This window comes from Crinia signifera, chromosome 7 (assembly GCF_055691185.1).
Source record: "Crinia signifera chromosome 7, ASM5569118v1, whole genome shotgun sequence".
In the NCBI taxonomy this organism is placed as follows: Eukaryota; Metazoa; Chordata; class Amphibia; order Anura; family Myobatrachidae; genus Crinia; species Crinia signifera.
This window is the reverse complement of record NC_139223.1, coordinates 115,202,736-115,221,225: the sequence shown is the minus strand read 5'-3', so window position 1 is coordinate 115,221,225 and position 18,490 is coordinate 115,202,736. Positions and strand designations below refer to the sequence as shown.

General features: G+C 39.2%; 1 protein-coding gene across 2 annotated transcripts in view; it reads right to left on the bottom strand.

Moving 5' to 3' along the window:
- The window catches only part of CNTNAP5 (contactin associated protein family member 5), a 469,403-nt gene that overhangs the window by 293,228 nt on the left and 157,685 nt on the right, over positions 1 to 18,490 (bottom strand). For both annotated transcript variants that reach the window (XR_014450796.1, XM_083153658.1), the window contains exon 4: positions 630 to 777. Coding sequence is in view for 1 of the 2 variants with exons in the window: in XM_083153658.1 (XP_083009784.1) it covers positions 630 to 777 (148 nt within the window). In the remaining variant the exon portion in view is untranslated. The remainder of the gene's footprint in view (positions 1 to 629; positions 778 to 18,490) is intronic.

Genomic DNA, 18,490 nt, shown 5'->3' with positions numbered 1-18,490 from the left:
AATGCGGTAAAAACCCAGATAACTGTGTTTTTTACCGCATTTTTTGCTTAGTGCATCCTTCCCTTTATCTGCTAAATTTTGCTTTGGTATACAAGACAATAATAAAACCTAATACATAACTTCACATCTTGTACAGTGTGCATGATATAAAAAACTAGATTCATAATATACAAAAAATAATAAAATGTGCCCTAGCAATGGAGAAATTAACCATAGTTTTCACTTACAGCTAACAAGAAATGTAACGCTGCCACCATCAATATCCACTGTTTTAATACCTGACCACAGGCCTTCTGACTTAAAATAACCACTAATTAAGAAGAGATAACAACTTCAGTTGTAGAAAGCAAGCATTTGTTACAACAATGAAGCAAATTAATCATTTGATTGCCAAGTGAATTTGTCAAAATACTGTATGTGTGAAAATTGCCAAGCTAAAACATTTTTAGTCTTCTTAATGACCTTTAAGGTTTGCCTTATATAAGAAATCTAATCTTTTTTACACAACATTTTTTGGGTTGAATTTAGATAACAAATTTTAGCGACACAAGTGTTATTAACGTTTCTAGTCTTAACAGGCGGCATTGATAACAAATAAATGTAATTCATCTTAAAGAACTTTTACTTACTATATGCACATCCATACACTTCAATTCTCATTCCAATCCTCCCAGTTGGATTCCACTCCAATGGAACAAATCGTAGGAATCTGGCTTTTATGGAATGCTGGAACTTGTGGTTCACCACACCATCTGCATTTGTATTTCCTGAGAACACCTGTAGATAAAATATAACAAAAATAAACAGCATATTAAAATAACTGCCATTCCCATTTGACAAAATACCTGCACAGCAGCAGCAGAACAGTTAAATGTCACACTGAAAACTGTCTTCTAATTGTCCTTGGTCTGATTGAGAGAAAAAAGTCTGGAAAGTGATGGAATTAGCATTTTCAATGTGCTGCACTTTCAATCTGCTAATTTACAATGACCTTTATTAAACTCTGTTTGTGTTGCAGAAAATCTCCTTTCTGATGTCTTAGTGAGTGTCCAGGCAGGAACGCTTATTAAAGTCTTGATAGATATCAGTCTTGGGAACAAATATTGTATTTAAAAGAGGTTTAAAAGGTTAGAACAACTATAACAAATCACACATACCGATTATTTCAGATTCCAAAATATAGTATATTGGAATTAGGCTACTGCCACAAGCTACAATATTGCAGCATGTGTCATCTGAAAATGACTGCAGTGCTCAATACTAATCTAAAGGCAATTGATTGGATCATATATCGGACATTTTAGTAAAATCAGTTATAAGATGTCTGCTATCATTCTGTATGTACAGTCATCTCACGGCTGCATGATCTTAAACTGTTTATATGCAAAAAAGCATACAGGATATGGAGCTTGATGACTACATACTTGATGCCATTGACATAAGTTCGTTCCAGTTGGCCAGAGGCAAGATAAAATATTGGTGCCCCCCCACACACACACAAACACACACACGCACCACTTTATATAAATATATGTATGCATGTGTATACGTATGTATGTTATGTATATTATGTTTAAAGTAAAGAGAGTGTGATGTCTTTGGTCTTGCTAGGAGGGGCAGTCAACCACAGAAGTGATATCGATGGCTTTCAATTAACTGGTTCAAACTCTCAGGAAAAGAGAGAAGCCCCTGGGGACACTGCTTCCCAGAGTAACCCCTCTGCTTGATGCAATTCTCAGGTCAGGCTCTAATTCTGTCATTATACTGTATGTTGGGTTCATCCACTTAATTTATGTTGTACAGTAGTTAAATGTATTTATTGTCCATGTAACTCAAATATTTTAAATATATCTGTTAAACTATTTTTAAAGGGTATCTGTTTTCACTTTTTATATATTTTACATGAGTCAAACCCTAAATGGTCAATGCTGGCTTCAGAGTACATTACAAATTTCAAATAATGGAACTACCCCAACTGCCACTGCTAATGGTTATTTGTTTTTTAGACTGTAATCTCCTCAAAACCTATTCATAAACACTTACAATACAACATCGCTCATTTTTACTCTTTTGAGCAATATAGTTTAAAATATGTGTGTGCACTATGAACGACAAATTAAAAACACTTCATTGTGTCGTTAGCGGCCCTCCCGTCAATGGCAGCATGTAAGGAGAAGGGATCCTATGATGTCACTGAACGGTTTTGTCCAGTGTCTATGCTCTATATGGTGGATCGTTAAGTTTGTAAGCACATTTATATGGCAGGGGATATATTAATTTTGTTTCTTAGGGGAAATTTACTAATATTTAAAAATCTGTATCAAAATCATGTGTAAATGTAAGAGTGAATTTGTGTTACAGCTCCTGAAACACAACATTGATTTGGATCCATTTACTGAGCAGGAGTTGACAGGTCCCATGCAACTCCATCAGCACCGGTACAATGCAATGTGACTAGGCCGCACCAAGATTTTGCTAATTAATTTGACATGCAACACTTGTATTTTTGTGTGAGTCTGTATATGAAGCACAACAGAATTTGGCATGGCAACAAAAATCACCACTGTAATTTGTATACAGATTTGTATATTCAGTTGCACACAAATATCATATATCAAATGAATTAGCATAGTCTCCTGGTGCATCCTAGTTACATCACCATAGTCTTTGTTGGGTCTACTAAATGCATCTTAAACCAATGGTCACACCTTTTTGGAGCTTCTCTTACCCTTTTCAAGGGCCAAGCTCTTCAAAATGGACTAGACTGAAGCCTCACTTCACATTTAAAAAAAAGTAAATCTTGATAAAGTTTATTGACTTCTTAGCAACTGATACTGTATATCTAAAAGTAGATTATGCTTTCAAATTAAACAGTGATAAGAGACCTGTATATTATTGAAAGAACCCAGTTATAGTTGCCTGTAACTTATGGCCCCTGTAATGGGCCATAGGTAAGTATCCAGAGAGGGTGTGGCTCCAGAAAGCCTATAGCCCCTATATCGGGACATAGACCAGTCTCCATAGTGGGTGTGGCCAATTGTACAGTCTGGAATCGGACTTCTAGATGAGGATGTGGGCCCCCAGGCAGTTTCCTCTCTACCCATATGAGCCAGTCCAACCCTGGGCTCAGATGACCTCCCCCTATCTTAGTACTGCCTCCGCCCTGCCCACCCCTTCTTGACAAATTCTCCCCTTTCTCATTCCTTACTGCATTCCGATTCTTTTCCAACCTCATTGATTCTCTCATTTTCTTTTTGTCTTTTACTACTCCCTCTATAAGTAAAATCTAAATATGAGCAATTGGTGATGTCCTATTTTATTGCTACCTAGACTGTTAATTTGACATTGAATGTGATATACTGTATGAGCGACATCAAACTCTCTTGCACTCCTTTTTTACTATGTGTCATTATTGCCCATGCTATCATGTTCTTACTGTGTAATTTCTCTTTGTACTGTGCCTTTACTCGCAGTCCAATATATACTGTATGTATACATGCATACACAGCATACTTTGTTTCTGCATGTAGTAAGGTATATGCATACTGTGAAATGAGTGGGCTATTTAAATGGATGGCAAGAGCCATACTAATCCGCACCCGATGATTCCCCATTCAAAACAAATGGATATTGGTTGCATGCATATTCACACTCAAGCTATTCTGTGGCATGCATGCAGCAACAAAATATGAGGACACCTCTGTAATTGATTAATAACATTTTTGGTACTTGTGTAGTTTCACGGCGCCACAAACTATGTTAAAAAAAAGTAACTTAACTCCATGCCAACATGGATAGTTCATACCTTCACTATCCATGTTGGCATGGAGTTGATTTTAAATAGCGTGGCGAGCGTATCGAGCCACCGAGCCTGCAGCGTGGGCGAGCGAAGCGAGCCCCGCAAGGGGACTCAGACGCACGGCGCCATGCTGGCGCCGTGACACTACACAAGTACCACATTTTTAACTCAAATAAAAATCAGGTCAGTTTCCTAGTTTTATGGAATCTATCTTTTTGTTGTATGTAAGTTGTATGTAATACTGATGACTATAGAGCAGGACTTCCCAATTCATTTTTAATACGTTTCCCATGTTATGAAAAAGTTGGCTACATATGATCTAAAATGTGTTTGTTATATGCTTATTAATTATGATTGATTATTTATTTATTAAAAGTTTCTTATATAGAGCATACATATTCTGCAGCGCATTACAGAGAATATTTAAACAATCACATCAGGCCCTGCCCCATTGGAGCTTACAATTTATATTCCCTGCCATATTTACATAGACACAAATTCACTCTTGAGTAAAATATTTTGTTGGAAGCCAATTAACTTACCAGTATATTTTTGGACTGTGGGAAACCCACGCAAACATGAGGAGAATATACAAACACTGCACAGTTATGGTGGGAATCAAACCCACAACCTCAGCACTGAGAGGCAGTAATGCTAACCATTACATTGTTCGTGTAATCCTAATATAACTCCAACACTAATGGCTCCCATACACTAATACGACTTGCAGAGTGAGAAGTCGCAAAAGATTTCCCTTGGACCACCTGGCTCCTCACATGCGGTCCTTTGATATGTCACATGCGATCATGGCAAGTGCTGCTAGAGGCTGTTAGATTAAACAGATCCTATGTGCAGCAATCTAGGGGCTCAGTTCCAGTGGAACCGTGTTTTGGATCGAATCTAAAACACATTTGCATATTTTCACCTGTTTTCTCTGCCCGATGGGTTGGAAATGGGAGAAATCAGACAAAACTGCATAAAGGTATGGACAGAATTAGTAAATGTACAATAAGAAAATACTAAAGCATTTAAATGTTAAATATCTATTCCAGTTAGATCTGTATATGCTGTATTATTTTTAATATATTGTCATTTTGAGTTAAAAACAGTATATAACAGACTCAAGAATCTATCCAGTTACCCCTTGGGGTACATATGCCATATGGTGACAGTCTCATATACAAAACCAATGTAAGATTTGTATCAGAGAAAGAGGATATATTCTGTTTTTTTACTGCATTTAATGTAGTAAGAATTATTTTGAACTAAATTGGTTTGGATGCATTAGCTTTGATTTAATGTTACAAACATACATTATGTGACATTATGTTATTAGACATTAAAACATTCAATTAACATTACATAAACCGCAGAAAATGTTATTTGTTCCTTCAAACACATAAAGCCGTAGAAAGACTCACGTAGCAGATTAAAATAGTCTAGACATCTTTATTTGTTTATCTATCTGTAGACGTATCATTGACTTTTGCATAGCGATGCTGATATAGGAGAAATAATTTATGAAAAGACTAATTAGCTTCTCAAGTAAGAAATATATTTGAAGGGCACATGGAATGTTTGTTGGATGAAGAGAAATTAAAATAAATAAAAAGAAAATGGTAGAATTGCATTTTTAATGCAACTAAGAAACTTAACTGTCTGGATGGAAAAGACTACATTTTTAAACCAACTCACATCACCTTGAAGAAAGTGGTAATTCCCTTTTGTGATGCTGCCATATCCAAACATAACTGAGGGCCTTATTCTAGTTCATTATTTCTGACCAGAGCCGGCCTTAGGCATAGGCAAACTAGGCAATTGCCTAAGGCATTTGGAATACCTTGGGGCATCAGCAGCTTCTGCTGATTAAAATGATATGCAGCATGCCTATATTCTGTGTGTGAGTGAGGCTGTATCTGCATATGAAATAGTATATTCATGGAAATCACTGTAACATAGCATTCCGTATGCAGGTACAGCCACAGTCGCACACAGAATTTAGGCATGCCGCATATCATTTTAATCATCGGAAGCTCCTTGTGTGACCTGGTCACATAACAATGCAAATAGGACGAATTTTCAGCAAAAAATGCACCCAATGTTAGCAGAACTGGCCAGGAGCTGCATGGCTTATTGAGTCAAGATGTATGAGAAAACCTCTGTATCCAAGCAGAGGCAGAGGCCACAGTGTTAGCGGCTGTGCGAGTGCTGTCTGTGGGTGGGTTGGTTGTGCAATAGTGTTCTGCATATGTGTAAGGGGCATTATGTGTGTCATAAGGGCATTAATAATGTGCAACATATGTGTAATGGGCATTATGTGTGTCATGTGTATAAGGGCATTAATAATGTGCAACATATGTGTAAGGGGCATTATGTGTGTCATTATGTGTATGAAGGGCATTAATAAAGGTTGGCATAATGTGTAAGGGGCATTATGGTTATAAGGACATTAATAATGTGTGTCATGTGTAAGAGGCATTACTGTGTGGTATTATCAGGGGTGCCGAGAGAAAGGGGTAGGGGGTACAAATTACCCAGGCCAAAGTCTGATGGAAGGGCCCAGTGGGGGCCCCGGGCCCCCTCTCCTTAAGTGACAGCAGCAGCTGCAGCTCCTCTCCTCTGCCCAGCACACACTGCTTTGTGCTGGGTTGCAGTGTGGCCATGGAGGTGCTTAAAATACAATATTTTCTCAGGATTTTTTTCTAAGGGTATAATGTGAATAATGTGAGGAGTAATGTACATAAGGTAACGTGTAACGTGAATAAGGGACACCATCGCATGACATAATGTGAATAAAGTGGCACTACTGTGTGGCATAATTTGAATTGGGGGTACTATTGGGTGGCCATGCCCCTTCCCAGCAAGAACACACCCCTGTTTGGGCTGTGCACTGAATGTGTGCACTGTTTCTATTTAAAATATTACGGGTAGGAGCACCAAAATGATGACTGCTATGATGAGGGTTGATGGTGCTGGGAAAGGGGAGAAGGGTCAGAGGCGGAACTAGTGGCGGTGCTAGGGGGCACCAGCCAAAATATGGCCTAGGTTGTCATTTAGGCTAGGGCCGGCTCTGTTTCTGACAAAATCCTACTTAGATGGACAAAACCATGTGCACTGCAGGGGGGCAGATTTAAAATGTGCAGAGAGAATTAGATTTTGGTGAGTTATTTAGTTTCTGCGCTGGGAAAATACTGACTGCTTTATTTTTACACTGCAATATAGATCTCAATTTGAAGTAAAACCCCACCCAAACCTCATTCTCTCTGCACATTTGAAATCTGCCCCCCTGCAGTGCACATGATTTTGTCCATCTAAGAAGGATTTTGTCAGAAAGAATGAACTAGAATAAGGTCCTGAGTCACAACACCTTTCAGAAGGTGGTAGGTATTGTCTACAAGACTTTTAATTGTTCAGATGGACTCTATGTAACAAATGTGATGTTTATAAGCTCTATTACGATTTACACAGAAAATGATTTTATATTATCATAACAATCATCATCTGAATGCATCCATAATTGCAGGTTATTCTAGTGTGTATTAGTGTCAGTTCACGTCGGTGCAGGTAAATAGTTCAATATAATGTAATATCTGCTTTCTGCTCTATTGGAAACACTCTCAGTGCAGGATAAGGGTATACTAAATGTTATTCTAATGCATCTCACTTTAATATTGGTAGGAATAGGCTTAACTATTTATATTACCATTGACACATTGTATGGCCATCAATAGCACAAAAAAACATACAGTAAACTCACATACAGTTAACTCATATAGAAACATAGATTTTGATGGCAAATAATAACCACTTGGCCAATCTAGTCTGCCTCTTTTTAAAACATGTTATGTCAAACCATAGTGGATCCTTATTGCTTTGTAAGGATATCAATATGCCTATCCCACACATGTTTAAATTGTACTACTGTATTTGCTTCTACTATCTCTGATGGGAGGCTATTCTACTTATCCCCTACCTTTTCTGTGATGTAATCTTTCCTCAAATTTCCCCTGAATCTTCCTCCGTTAGTTTCAGTGCATGTCCTCGTGTTCTGCTGCTCCTCTTCCTATGAAGAATGTCTCTCTCCTGTACCTTGTTAAAATCCTTGATATATTTGAAAGTTTCTGTCATGTCCCCCCTTTCCCTTCTCTGCTCTAAAGTATACATATTGAGATCTTTTAGTCTTTCCGGGTAAGTTTTGTGATGTAGGCCATGCACCATTTTAGTTGCCCTTCTTTGTACAGTCTCTAATGTGTTTATATCCTTCTGGAGATATGGCCTCCAGAACTGAACACAGTACACTAGATGAGGTCGTACCAATGACCTATACAGTGTCATTATTAGATCTTTTTTCTCTACTGCTGATTCATCTCCCTATGCAACCAAACATCTGACTTGCCTTCTTCATTGCTTTGTTACATTGCCTACCTGCCTTTAAGTCCCCTGAAATAGTGACACCTAGATCCCTCTCCTCCTCAGTAATTTTATATGCCATCTCCTATAATAGCCCAGATCTGTCATTCTGTGACTGTGTGTATAATGCTGGGTGGAGTCATAGGGTGACAGATCGGGGCTAATAGCCTATCAGCTCAGCACATGCCAAGATCGCCCTTCCCCAATCTCTAAATCAGAAAAAATGCATCACTCGGAGACTTGCAAGTGATAAAGCAGTGTAAGTAAGTAAGCACCACCGGCAGCACACACACACACACCCGCCCCTCCCACAACCACAGCACCACCGGACACCCTCCTTCACCTGCAGCAAACTCGCATCGACCACTCCCCTACCCGCAGTACTAATGCACCCACCCAAGGCACTCCCCATACCCAGAACCTTCTAAACCCGCAGTACCCCCTCACCTAGCCACCTCAACACTGCACCCGCCCCAAAACAAAGGTTTTACCCATCATTTTACCCAGCAGCGCTGGATACCAGGTTCTCACTGCTAAGGCAAATTCCCGGGTGAAGCAGTTCTACCTGGTAATTTGCCTTTTAACATGGTTTTTTTTGCAGTGTGAACAGGTGAACCTGAGTCGGCATTCCCGGGTCTCCATCCTGGCTAAAAAGCAGGGTTGGAGACCTGGGAATTGCAACACGGGTGGAACCGTTCGGATTGAAAAAAAACCCTTTGTTAAAAGGCAAATTTCCGGGTCGAAATGCTTGACCCGGGAATTTGCATAACAGTGAGAACAGGGTATAAGTCACAAACAAGTTTAACATTTCTGCAAATCTGAAATACACTCAGGGAAACCAGGTTGAAAAAGACTCATTTTCTGAGCTGTGACAGCACCATGCTGTTAAATGGATATTAATTACATTTACTGTGATTGCAGTTTAGTGTGTTTTAGATTCCTGAGACTCAACATAAGATTAGCAATGTAATAGTTTTCTTTTTTTAAAGAATGTGCAGTCAACATTTGTTAGGATCGACTAAATTCTCCTTGCCAACAGCTATTGCTAGATGTGTTTGTTCTTTTTGCTTCTTGATTCTACTGTACATAACATTACATTATTTCACAATAAATTATAGCCTACCCAGGCATCCAATTGCATACAGTGGATGCAAAAAATCTTTTCACCATTACAGAAATTGCAAGGGTTTTATAGGCAGCAATCAAAATAAATCACCTACAGTAAGACCCTTTTCTACCTTTAATGTGACCTTAAAACCAAAAATATTTGATTGATTTTCTGTTGTTTTTTTTTTAAAGTTAAAATAAGCAAAATACAAAACCTACAATACTATACCATGGTTGTATAATCATAGACCCCCCCTAAATGAGGCTGTAACTGTATCAAGATTTAAGCTGGGCACACACTACATGATATGTCATCCGACGGCAGATTTAACATACATATTGGGCACATCATCTAGGGTGTACCTGCTATGTCACTGACAATGCATGTACCCAGGTGTCCACAGCGTCATCCTCCATTGGTCCTCCATACAGGCATCTATAGCAAGGGCCATGCTGATTAGTCCCATCACAGGCAGTGCCGCTGTGTACACACTTGACCCAGGGCAGTATTCAATGAGAAAAATTCGCTGTGATTTCTGGAGAGTTTGTGCTTTTCACGCGGTGGAGAGAGGTTTTTTTTCTCCAAAGGCGAGCCACCCTATTCAATGTGAAATATTCTCCGTCTTTCTAAGTGATTCTCGCCGTCTCTCTCCGTGTAGAAATTCTCCATCTTTTGATGGAGAGCAGGAATGTGAACTTTTAAACTAAAAGGGTGTTTTTTTTAATTTTGGTGTCAAAAAATCAGGTTTTTTTTTCTGTGAAGGGCCATGTTATTTTTATTCATGTGCCTATAGCACATGAATATATATTTAATTTTAAAAAAAATATTTTTTTACATTTTTTTTTTTTTTTTTTTTTTTTTACACAGTGCAGCCAGCAGGGGGCCGGAGCGCTCGAGCCGCTCATTAGATATTCATATATTCACTGCACCCGATGCACGTTCGGGTACAGTGAATACTGGGTCCCCCGCTGGCTATAGGGGGGGCAGCCTGTGCTGCCTGGGTCCAGGGGAGCCCTGCTCCCCACCCCATATCCCCTGCAGCAGCCAAGAGAGACTTTAATCTCTACGTCCCCCGGCTCCCTGACAGCTCCCTGCCGCGGACGCTCGTCCGCTGCAGGGGTTAAGACTCGCCGCGAGTGGCGGCGAGTCTTTAACACGTTGAATAGGGGGAGCAGGAGTGGCAGCGACCCCTCCGGAACACGGAGAGTGCACGGCGAGCAAAAAAAAATGCTCGCCGTGCACGGAGAATATTTTCATTGAATACTGCCCCTAGAGTGTATCCAGCTTACAACGTTTTCAAAAAAATGTCCAAATCTAATTAGCATAACCGGTAGGATTTACTTACTGTTTGGTTGCATTTATTGGTATAGCCATAGTCACAAATAAACTTTTATAGAGTCAAGAGAAGGATATGTGTGGATTATTGAAATTTTATTTTTTGAATTAAAAAGGCCTTAATGTAAAAAGCTATTTTAAATGTAAAAGCACAGACTAAAGGAAAAGTCGAGAGGAGGCCAACATGCTACTATTAAAAGCTAAGAGGTCTGAGGACTGGCACTGGGGTAATGCCACAATGAACCACCTACAGAATGTCAGAACATTTCGGACTTTATAGTGTGATCTGTGCAGTGCTTCTCTGTGTAAAGGTAATGGAATTAAAATCAGAGAAAAAATATATATTTTGGGCCCAGGCTGCACAGTTATGTTTTCTTCAGCTCAACAGTGGCTGTATTTATAAAGACCTCAATGGCCTAATAGGATTTGTACTTGATCTTAGAGTCTGAGCAGTAAATGATAAACTAAAAATTCCATGTACAAGTGTTCCCTGGTCGGTCAGCTGTCTCAGGGTCAGGCTGACAGGTAAATCAGGCTGAATCCTGGCAATCCAATTCATGAGTACAGTAACTGGGTAAAAGAGGAGTGTCAGGCCCTTAGAGGCAGCCTGGTCCCATAGCAGCTGTACCCTTTACTACCCATGGTAGTTGTACCACTGCATACACCGTGCAAAGTAAAAGTTAAATACATACATTCCTTCTACAGTAAAATCATGGCCTGTCTGTTAACCAATCAGTAGCCTAGCTGTTGATTGACAAAGTGGCAACTCACAGTCAATTAGTGGCCTGTTACCATTCAAGCCATACAAATGACAGAATCATGTGATTTCTGCCATTTACGTGAGCCATGATGTATGTAAAGCATGTACATATAGCACTGCGATGTCTGACATGTATAGGAACATTCACTTTTATTTTAATTTTTATCTCCTAGGATGCCCACATTACCAAAGAACTGATTGGAACCAAGAGTTAGGTGAGTTTGCATATTTTTATATCCCGGCAGTGGGATTCTACTGGAGAAGAGAACCAATTAGCACCAGGGACAAGGTTCGTATAATGTTAGTGTATGTGTTAAACATTTAATAATATTTAGTGTGAGTATTGTTTTTGTTTTAATATTTATGCTACAGAGGGACTAAAGATATCATAATGGTACCTTGACAGCCTTAATGGGACCTTACAATCCCTGTAAATGACAATATCACTTTATTTTTAAAGTCTCTACTATAAGCCATGCACTCGCAAGCTAGGGGTGCTCGGAATAGCCGGAGGCTTCAGACCATGGGAGAGAGGGTGCACCTTTATTGGGGATCCCCACATCCCCAGGAATCCCAGGACTATGCTGAATAGTTTGAGGGGAACAATATTGTGTGTGTGGAGGCCTTGTCAAGTGTGTCTAGTTCATTGAATATTTAGTTTTGCATATTTTTGGAACCCGGGCTGGCTCATAGAGCTCGGGGCTAGTTATGGTTTTGCATGGAGGGACCTCACTTTTTTTTAATTAGAGAAATTCTCTAATTTTTGACTATTTATATGCAGGGAATAACTGCATAGATCACACTGATCTGAGCAAGCTTCTCTAAGCATGCTGATCACAGATCAAACACAATTCTTTTTTTTTTATTGAGTCATTTGTATTAATTTTTGAAAAGAAAAACATAACTTAATACACACAAAAGGTTACTTATATGTTAGTTGGGCGCCCACTATAGTTAGTACGCTCATACCCCCACAATCCATGTCGGTACGGAGTTGATTTTATATAGTGCCCGAAGCGTGGCAAGCATAACGAGCCCCACGAGGGGATGCATAAAACTAAGTAAATAGCTTAGTGGGCGCCCAACTAACATATAAGTACCCACAAAAGTAATTATACAGGAGAAACATGTACTGTAGCAGATTCTAAACAATAATATACTTTGAGGCAGAAGTGAAATAAGCATATTTCGCATGAACGTTACAGACAAACTAGTTTAGGATTAGTGTAGCATCAACACCCGAAGGCACCATTCAGGCTCTTAAAATGAAAATGAACAGGATGTAAAAGGAGCATAAATACAAAAAGTATGTCATACATTGGCACAAAAGACCCCCTCAGCAATATAAGTCATAATATAAATCGCAGTAAGTAAACACAAAACTAACAGCTACCCATACAGTATTTGAGATAAACTTACCCCCCATTCCCCCAACCTATATAACCTGTCCCCAACATAGGCATACCTGGATACCTAACCCAATTCGCCTCTAACTATACTAACCTAACCAGCACATCCAAATTTACAACTTAAGGATTTGCAGGTATTGTAGGATAATGACAAAGAAGCCCAACAATTACAAACCCATTGTCAACTTTTGCAAGGGTACAGTGAGAGCAAGTATAAAGACGGTGAAGAAGGAGGTTCCAAAATGGCCATGGTCACACACAAGTGCTGAGGCACACTAGGCAGATGGGATGGACCAGTCCCGGACACCAGATATTGCAGTTGAGTACTAAGGAACTCAACGCCACACCCATCAATCGATGAGAGGGGACACCCTTCCTGTACAGTGAGCGGCGGCAGACAATGCAGTTCAGAGCACCACTCTAAGGGTCCCCATCGCAGAGACCGTCAGGTCAGGTGTAAACAAGCACAGGAGAAGAAAAAATCTGTGGGACAAATGCAGGTGTAAGAGAGGTTACCCAAGCTTAGTAGTCTAGTTGAGATGGGGTAGTGCTGCCTTTAAGTATAAGGAAACAGGATTTTAGGTGGGAGAACCGGTAGACACGTCTTTCTCCTAGTTACTCCAGGCCACACCCCCTGGCAAACGCAATTTTTAGTAAATTTTCTCCCTTACACGACAATCACTTGTCACGGCCAAAACTTCAACCCCTGCAATAAAATGTAATTTGGCCTGGTGATTACATCTAAGGGACTATTTCCTACTTACAATATGCAGTGACAGGTGTGACTCATAGATTTCCTATTTGTGTTTTTTGTTTGGGTGAGACAAGAAAATCTTTTAATAACATGACTGGGTTAACCAGCCATATAAATATGTTTGATTTTTTTGTAGGTAAAAGTAATTTATGGTATTTTCACTATGTTTATTAAAAAAGCCTTTGAGCATTTCTGTGAAAATAACCATATTTAATCTGCAACCTTTTTAAGAGTTAATTTGTCTTCAAATAAGGCTTTGAAGACAGATGGGAACATTTTAGAATGTTACGAATTCTCCACAGCAGCTAGGTACACATCCCCGGAATCATGTTTAAAGGCCATTTTGATTGAAAGTCTGGCTGATCTGTCTGGATACTGTAGTACTGCATCTGTCACATAAATTATCACAGAGATTGCATGGAGAGTGCATAAACAGCTCTTGAGGTGTTTTTGATGAAGCTGTGTACAAGGTGCTTCCAGTTCCTTCTCAATGCAGCAGGTTATAAATATTCAAAAAATGTTCTAATCCCCCTAATTCGATGCAAAGCGTGTTGCACCCAAAATATTTATGCACAAAAGCAGCTGGTAGTGAGTCTGTCTGGGCTGGAAACATTTGTTGCAATCTATTGATTGTGATGAATCTTTTTCAAGGTATTAGGACTTTTTTTTTTATCAAGAGTGAGTTTTCAATGTTGAAAAACAATCTAAAACTTTACCCTGCAACCAGAACCCCCAGTCTGAAATGGTTTGGATTAAATTGCCAAATTCCTCTCTAAATTTGCCTTTAGTATATTATAGAATAATGCAAAGAAACTGTGAATAGGGATATATTATTGCTTATTCTCCAGATATTCTAAAATGGCCTGGAATGACAAGTGCAAACATGACCCCCTCCAGGAGGGACACATTGCTCTGTTTCTGGACTTTCCCCTTAATGTATGATTACCATCACCTGTGGTAAAACACCATTCTTATCAATTAACCTGTTTGAAGCAGGTGATGGTAATCATATATTAAAAGGGAAGTACAGAAGCAGCGCATAGTGTCTCTTCTCTTCATGTTAGGAGGTATATAATTAACCTTTTTGTGACCTTAACATTCTTATATATATATATATATATATATATATATATATATATATATATATATATATATATATATATTGGGCTTTTTATGTCCGGCACTCTGGATGGATAGCAGCAGCTCCTGGTGTCCTTGCCATCAACATCTGTATATTGCAGGGAGACACTTCGCAATGCCTGGGCCGGCACTCAGGAGACTAACAGCAGAAATAAAAACGCTACACCCCAATCGGTGTGGTCAACGTTTCTGAGGCTTTAATTAGCCTCTTTCGTCAGGACATACAAAGCAGTACATGCAAAATACAAGAATAAATAGCTTACCCAAACCTAAGATCACCTCCCCATGGCGTCCATGTCCGGTCCGGCGCTGGTCCGCTGACGTCATCGCAGTGCTGCACGCTGCTGAGCGTCCAGCTGACTCGCCCAGGGGGCGTGGAGTCGCTCATAACGGTTGCTGTGGCAACCTATACATCAATAACACCATGGAAATAGAAAAACGAAAAAAGAAAAGGATACAGCAATTAGAACACAGAATCAGTACATAATAAGCATACAGGCTAAAGGGACAATGATACATCTGTACATAACTGAAACTACAGGTAAACTAAAAGTACAAAGACATTAGAAGCACATAATCATTATTACAAGAAACATCTAAGGCTAAGGATTTCGTTCATGCCACCTGGAAAGACAGTTTGGAGCCTGTCAATCCATTGCGCTTCTCTCTGCAGGAGTATTTTATTGCGGTCTCCACCACGACTGGAGGGGGGGATCCAATCAATTATTTTAAATCTTAAAGAAGATATAGGATGGTTATACTCTCTGCAGTGACGGGCAACCGGCTGATCATTATGGGTACCCTCCAACGCCTTTCTGATGTTAGAGCGGTGCAAGGCAAACCGTTCCTTAAAGGGACGGATGGTTTTACCCACATAAAGCTTGCCACATGGGCATTTAATATAATACACAACAAAAGAGCTAGTGCAAGTTAAAGGGTATCTGATGCAGTATTTTTTGCCAGAGTGGGGGTGACAAAAGGTGTCACCCACTTCCATTGCACTGCACGTTGTGCAGCCTAGGCAGCGAAAATTGCATGGTTTGCGGGATAAAAAATGGGAGGGAGTTTTTTTATTGAAATCACTGATGTCATTGTGGAGCAACCACTGTTTGAGGTTTTTACCTCTGCGATATCCTGGCATGATGGATTTATCCTTGAACATTTTAAGGGAAGAATCAGAACTAACCAATGGCTATAACAATTTGGCTTTGTTTACCAGTGATTGGGAATTGGTAGAGAAATTTAACGGAAAGATGACTTTATCAAGGATATTTTTGGAATTGGGAGTGGTCTGTGAGTTATTTAAGACCAAGTTCCAAGCCCGTTGCCTGGCTTGATCCAGGCTAATTTTGTTGTACCCTCTAGCCAAGAATTTATCCGTCAGGATATCTAATTCCCTATTGGCCACTACAGGGTCTGAGCAAATGCGGCAGATCCTCAGGTACTGGGAAAATGGAAGGCCTTTTTTAAGGGCTGGGGGATGATGGCTATTTTGTTGTGTATTATATTAAATGCCCATGTGGCAAGCTTTATGTGGGTATAACCATCCGTCCCTTTAAGGAACGGTTTGCCTTGCACCGCTCTAACATCAGAAAGGCGTTGGAGGGTACCCATAATGATCAGCCGGTTGCCCGTCACTGCAGAGAGTATAACCATCCTATATCTTCTTTAAGATTTAAAATAATTGATTGGATCCCCCCCTCCAGTCGTGGCGGAGACCGCAATAAAATACTCCTGCAGAGAGAAGCACAATGGATTGACAGGCTCCAAACTGTCTTTCCAGGTGGCATGAACGAAATCCTTAGCCTTAGATGTTTCTTGTAATAATGATTATGTGCTTCTAATGTCTTTGTACTTTTAGTTTACCTGTAGTTTCAGTTATGTACAGATGTATCATTGTCCCTTTAGCCTGTATGCTTATTATGTACTGATTCTGTGTTCTAATTGCTGTATCCTTTTCTTTTTTCGTTTTTCTATTTCCATGGTGTTATTGATGTATAGGTTGCCACAGCAACCGTTATGAGCGACTCCACGCCCCCTGGGCGAGTCAGCTGGACTCTCAGCAGCGTGCAGCACTGCGATGACGTCAGCGGACCAGCGCCGGGCTGGACATGGACGCCGTGGGGAGGTGATCTTAGGTTTGGGTAAGCTATTTATTCTTGTATTTTGCATATACTGCTTTGTATGTCCTGACGAAAGAGGCTAATTAAAGCCTCAGAAACGTTGACCACACTGATTGGGGTGTAGCGTTTTTATTTCTGCTGTTAGTCTCCTGAGTGCCGGCCCAGGCATTGCGAAGTGTCTCCCTGCAATATATATATATATATATATATATATATATATATATTTTGCTGGTGGGAGATTTGAATGCACCTGATTCTGATTGATTAACTAAATGTGTGTTAATCCTGATTGGTTGTTGTACATATATTCAGTAGCTGGTGTCTGTCTTGAAAATGGCCCTCCGGGGTTGAAACATTGACTTTTACCTGCCATTGTGCTATTGGTGGTGAGTTCCAGTCTCTGGTTAGTAACAAGGAATCGCTAAATAACTGCTTTGACGGCCTGAGGTTTCGGTAAATTTATTACCTCTAAGACAACAAATTCAAAAATGAACATTTTCTTATAGGGTACTAACCAGATACTTACCAGTATATATATATATATATATATATATATATATATATATATATATATATATATATATATATATATATATAGATATATATATATATATATATCTATATATATATATATATATATATATATATATATATATATATATATATATATAGAGATATATATATATATGGAGAATCTAGGAGGAAAAAAGGAAGCGCTCCATAGAAAGGCACACACCTGTCTGTATAAGGTCCACTCGTACAGTCACTCTGCTACACACTGCACTGGAGAGGAGAATGCCATAACACAGACATTATAATTGAAGGTTTCCTTATAAAGGCACTATGGGGAGCTCTGCTAAACAGTATAATTGTGAAGGAAAGTCAAACACAACAACACAACCATGAAGGTTTTCTTGCTGCATACAGAAATGGATTTTAAACTGTATCCTCCAACATACATAACAACTGAGTTTCTAATCCTATAGTTGAGCTACACAAGGCAATATGGAGGAGAATGCTAGATAACCAACATGAAAGAATATTTAAAAGTATTATATACTTTATACTGCATCTAAAATCTGGAACGCTGCCCTCAGAGTTGTTAATGGAAAAAATTCAATGTACACATTAGACTCGTATCCACTGTGTCTAGCACACCACTACATGATTTATTGGATACATTTTCCCCTATTACAAGCTTTTACCTTACACTGAGGAAATTATTTTTTGCAATAAAAACCACATTTTAATCTCACACATCCCTGTTGTGCTACACATAAGTGAGAATTTTCTAAGCCAAATATATTATGTAATTTTATATTGATCACTGGAGACAGATGGTGAGGTGTGTATAATGCATACAGGTAAACTAACATCATCAGAACAGAAGGATTTATACAGGGTTGAGTACCCAACAGCAAAAGTGCACAAAACACCATTCAATCTAAATATTCTCTGCAATTATGTATGAAGTGATCTAATACTCAGGAAATTACTCCTTCCAAAAGTGTGGTGAAATATACATTAATCAGATTTTATATTACATATCCATTGTATATATCCTGCATTAGGGTTAAATCTTTAATGAACCAATTTAAGTGCATCTGTAAAGTATTCACAGCGCTACACGTTTTACACATTTTTTTTATGTT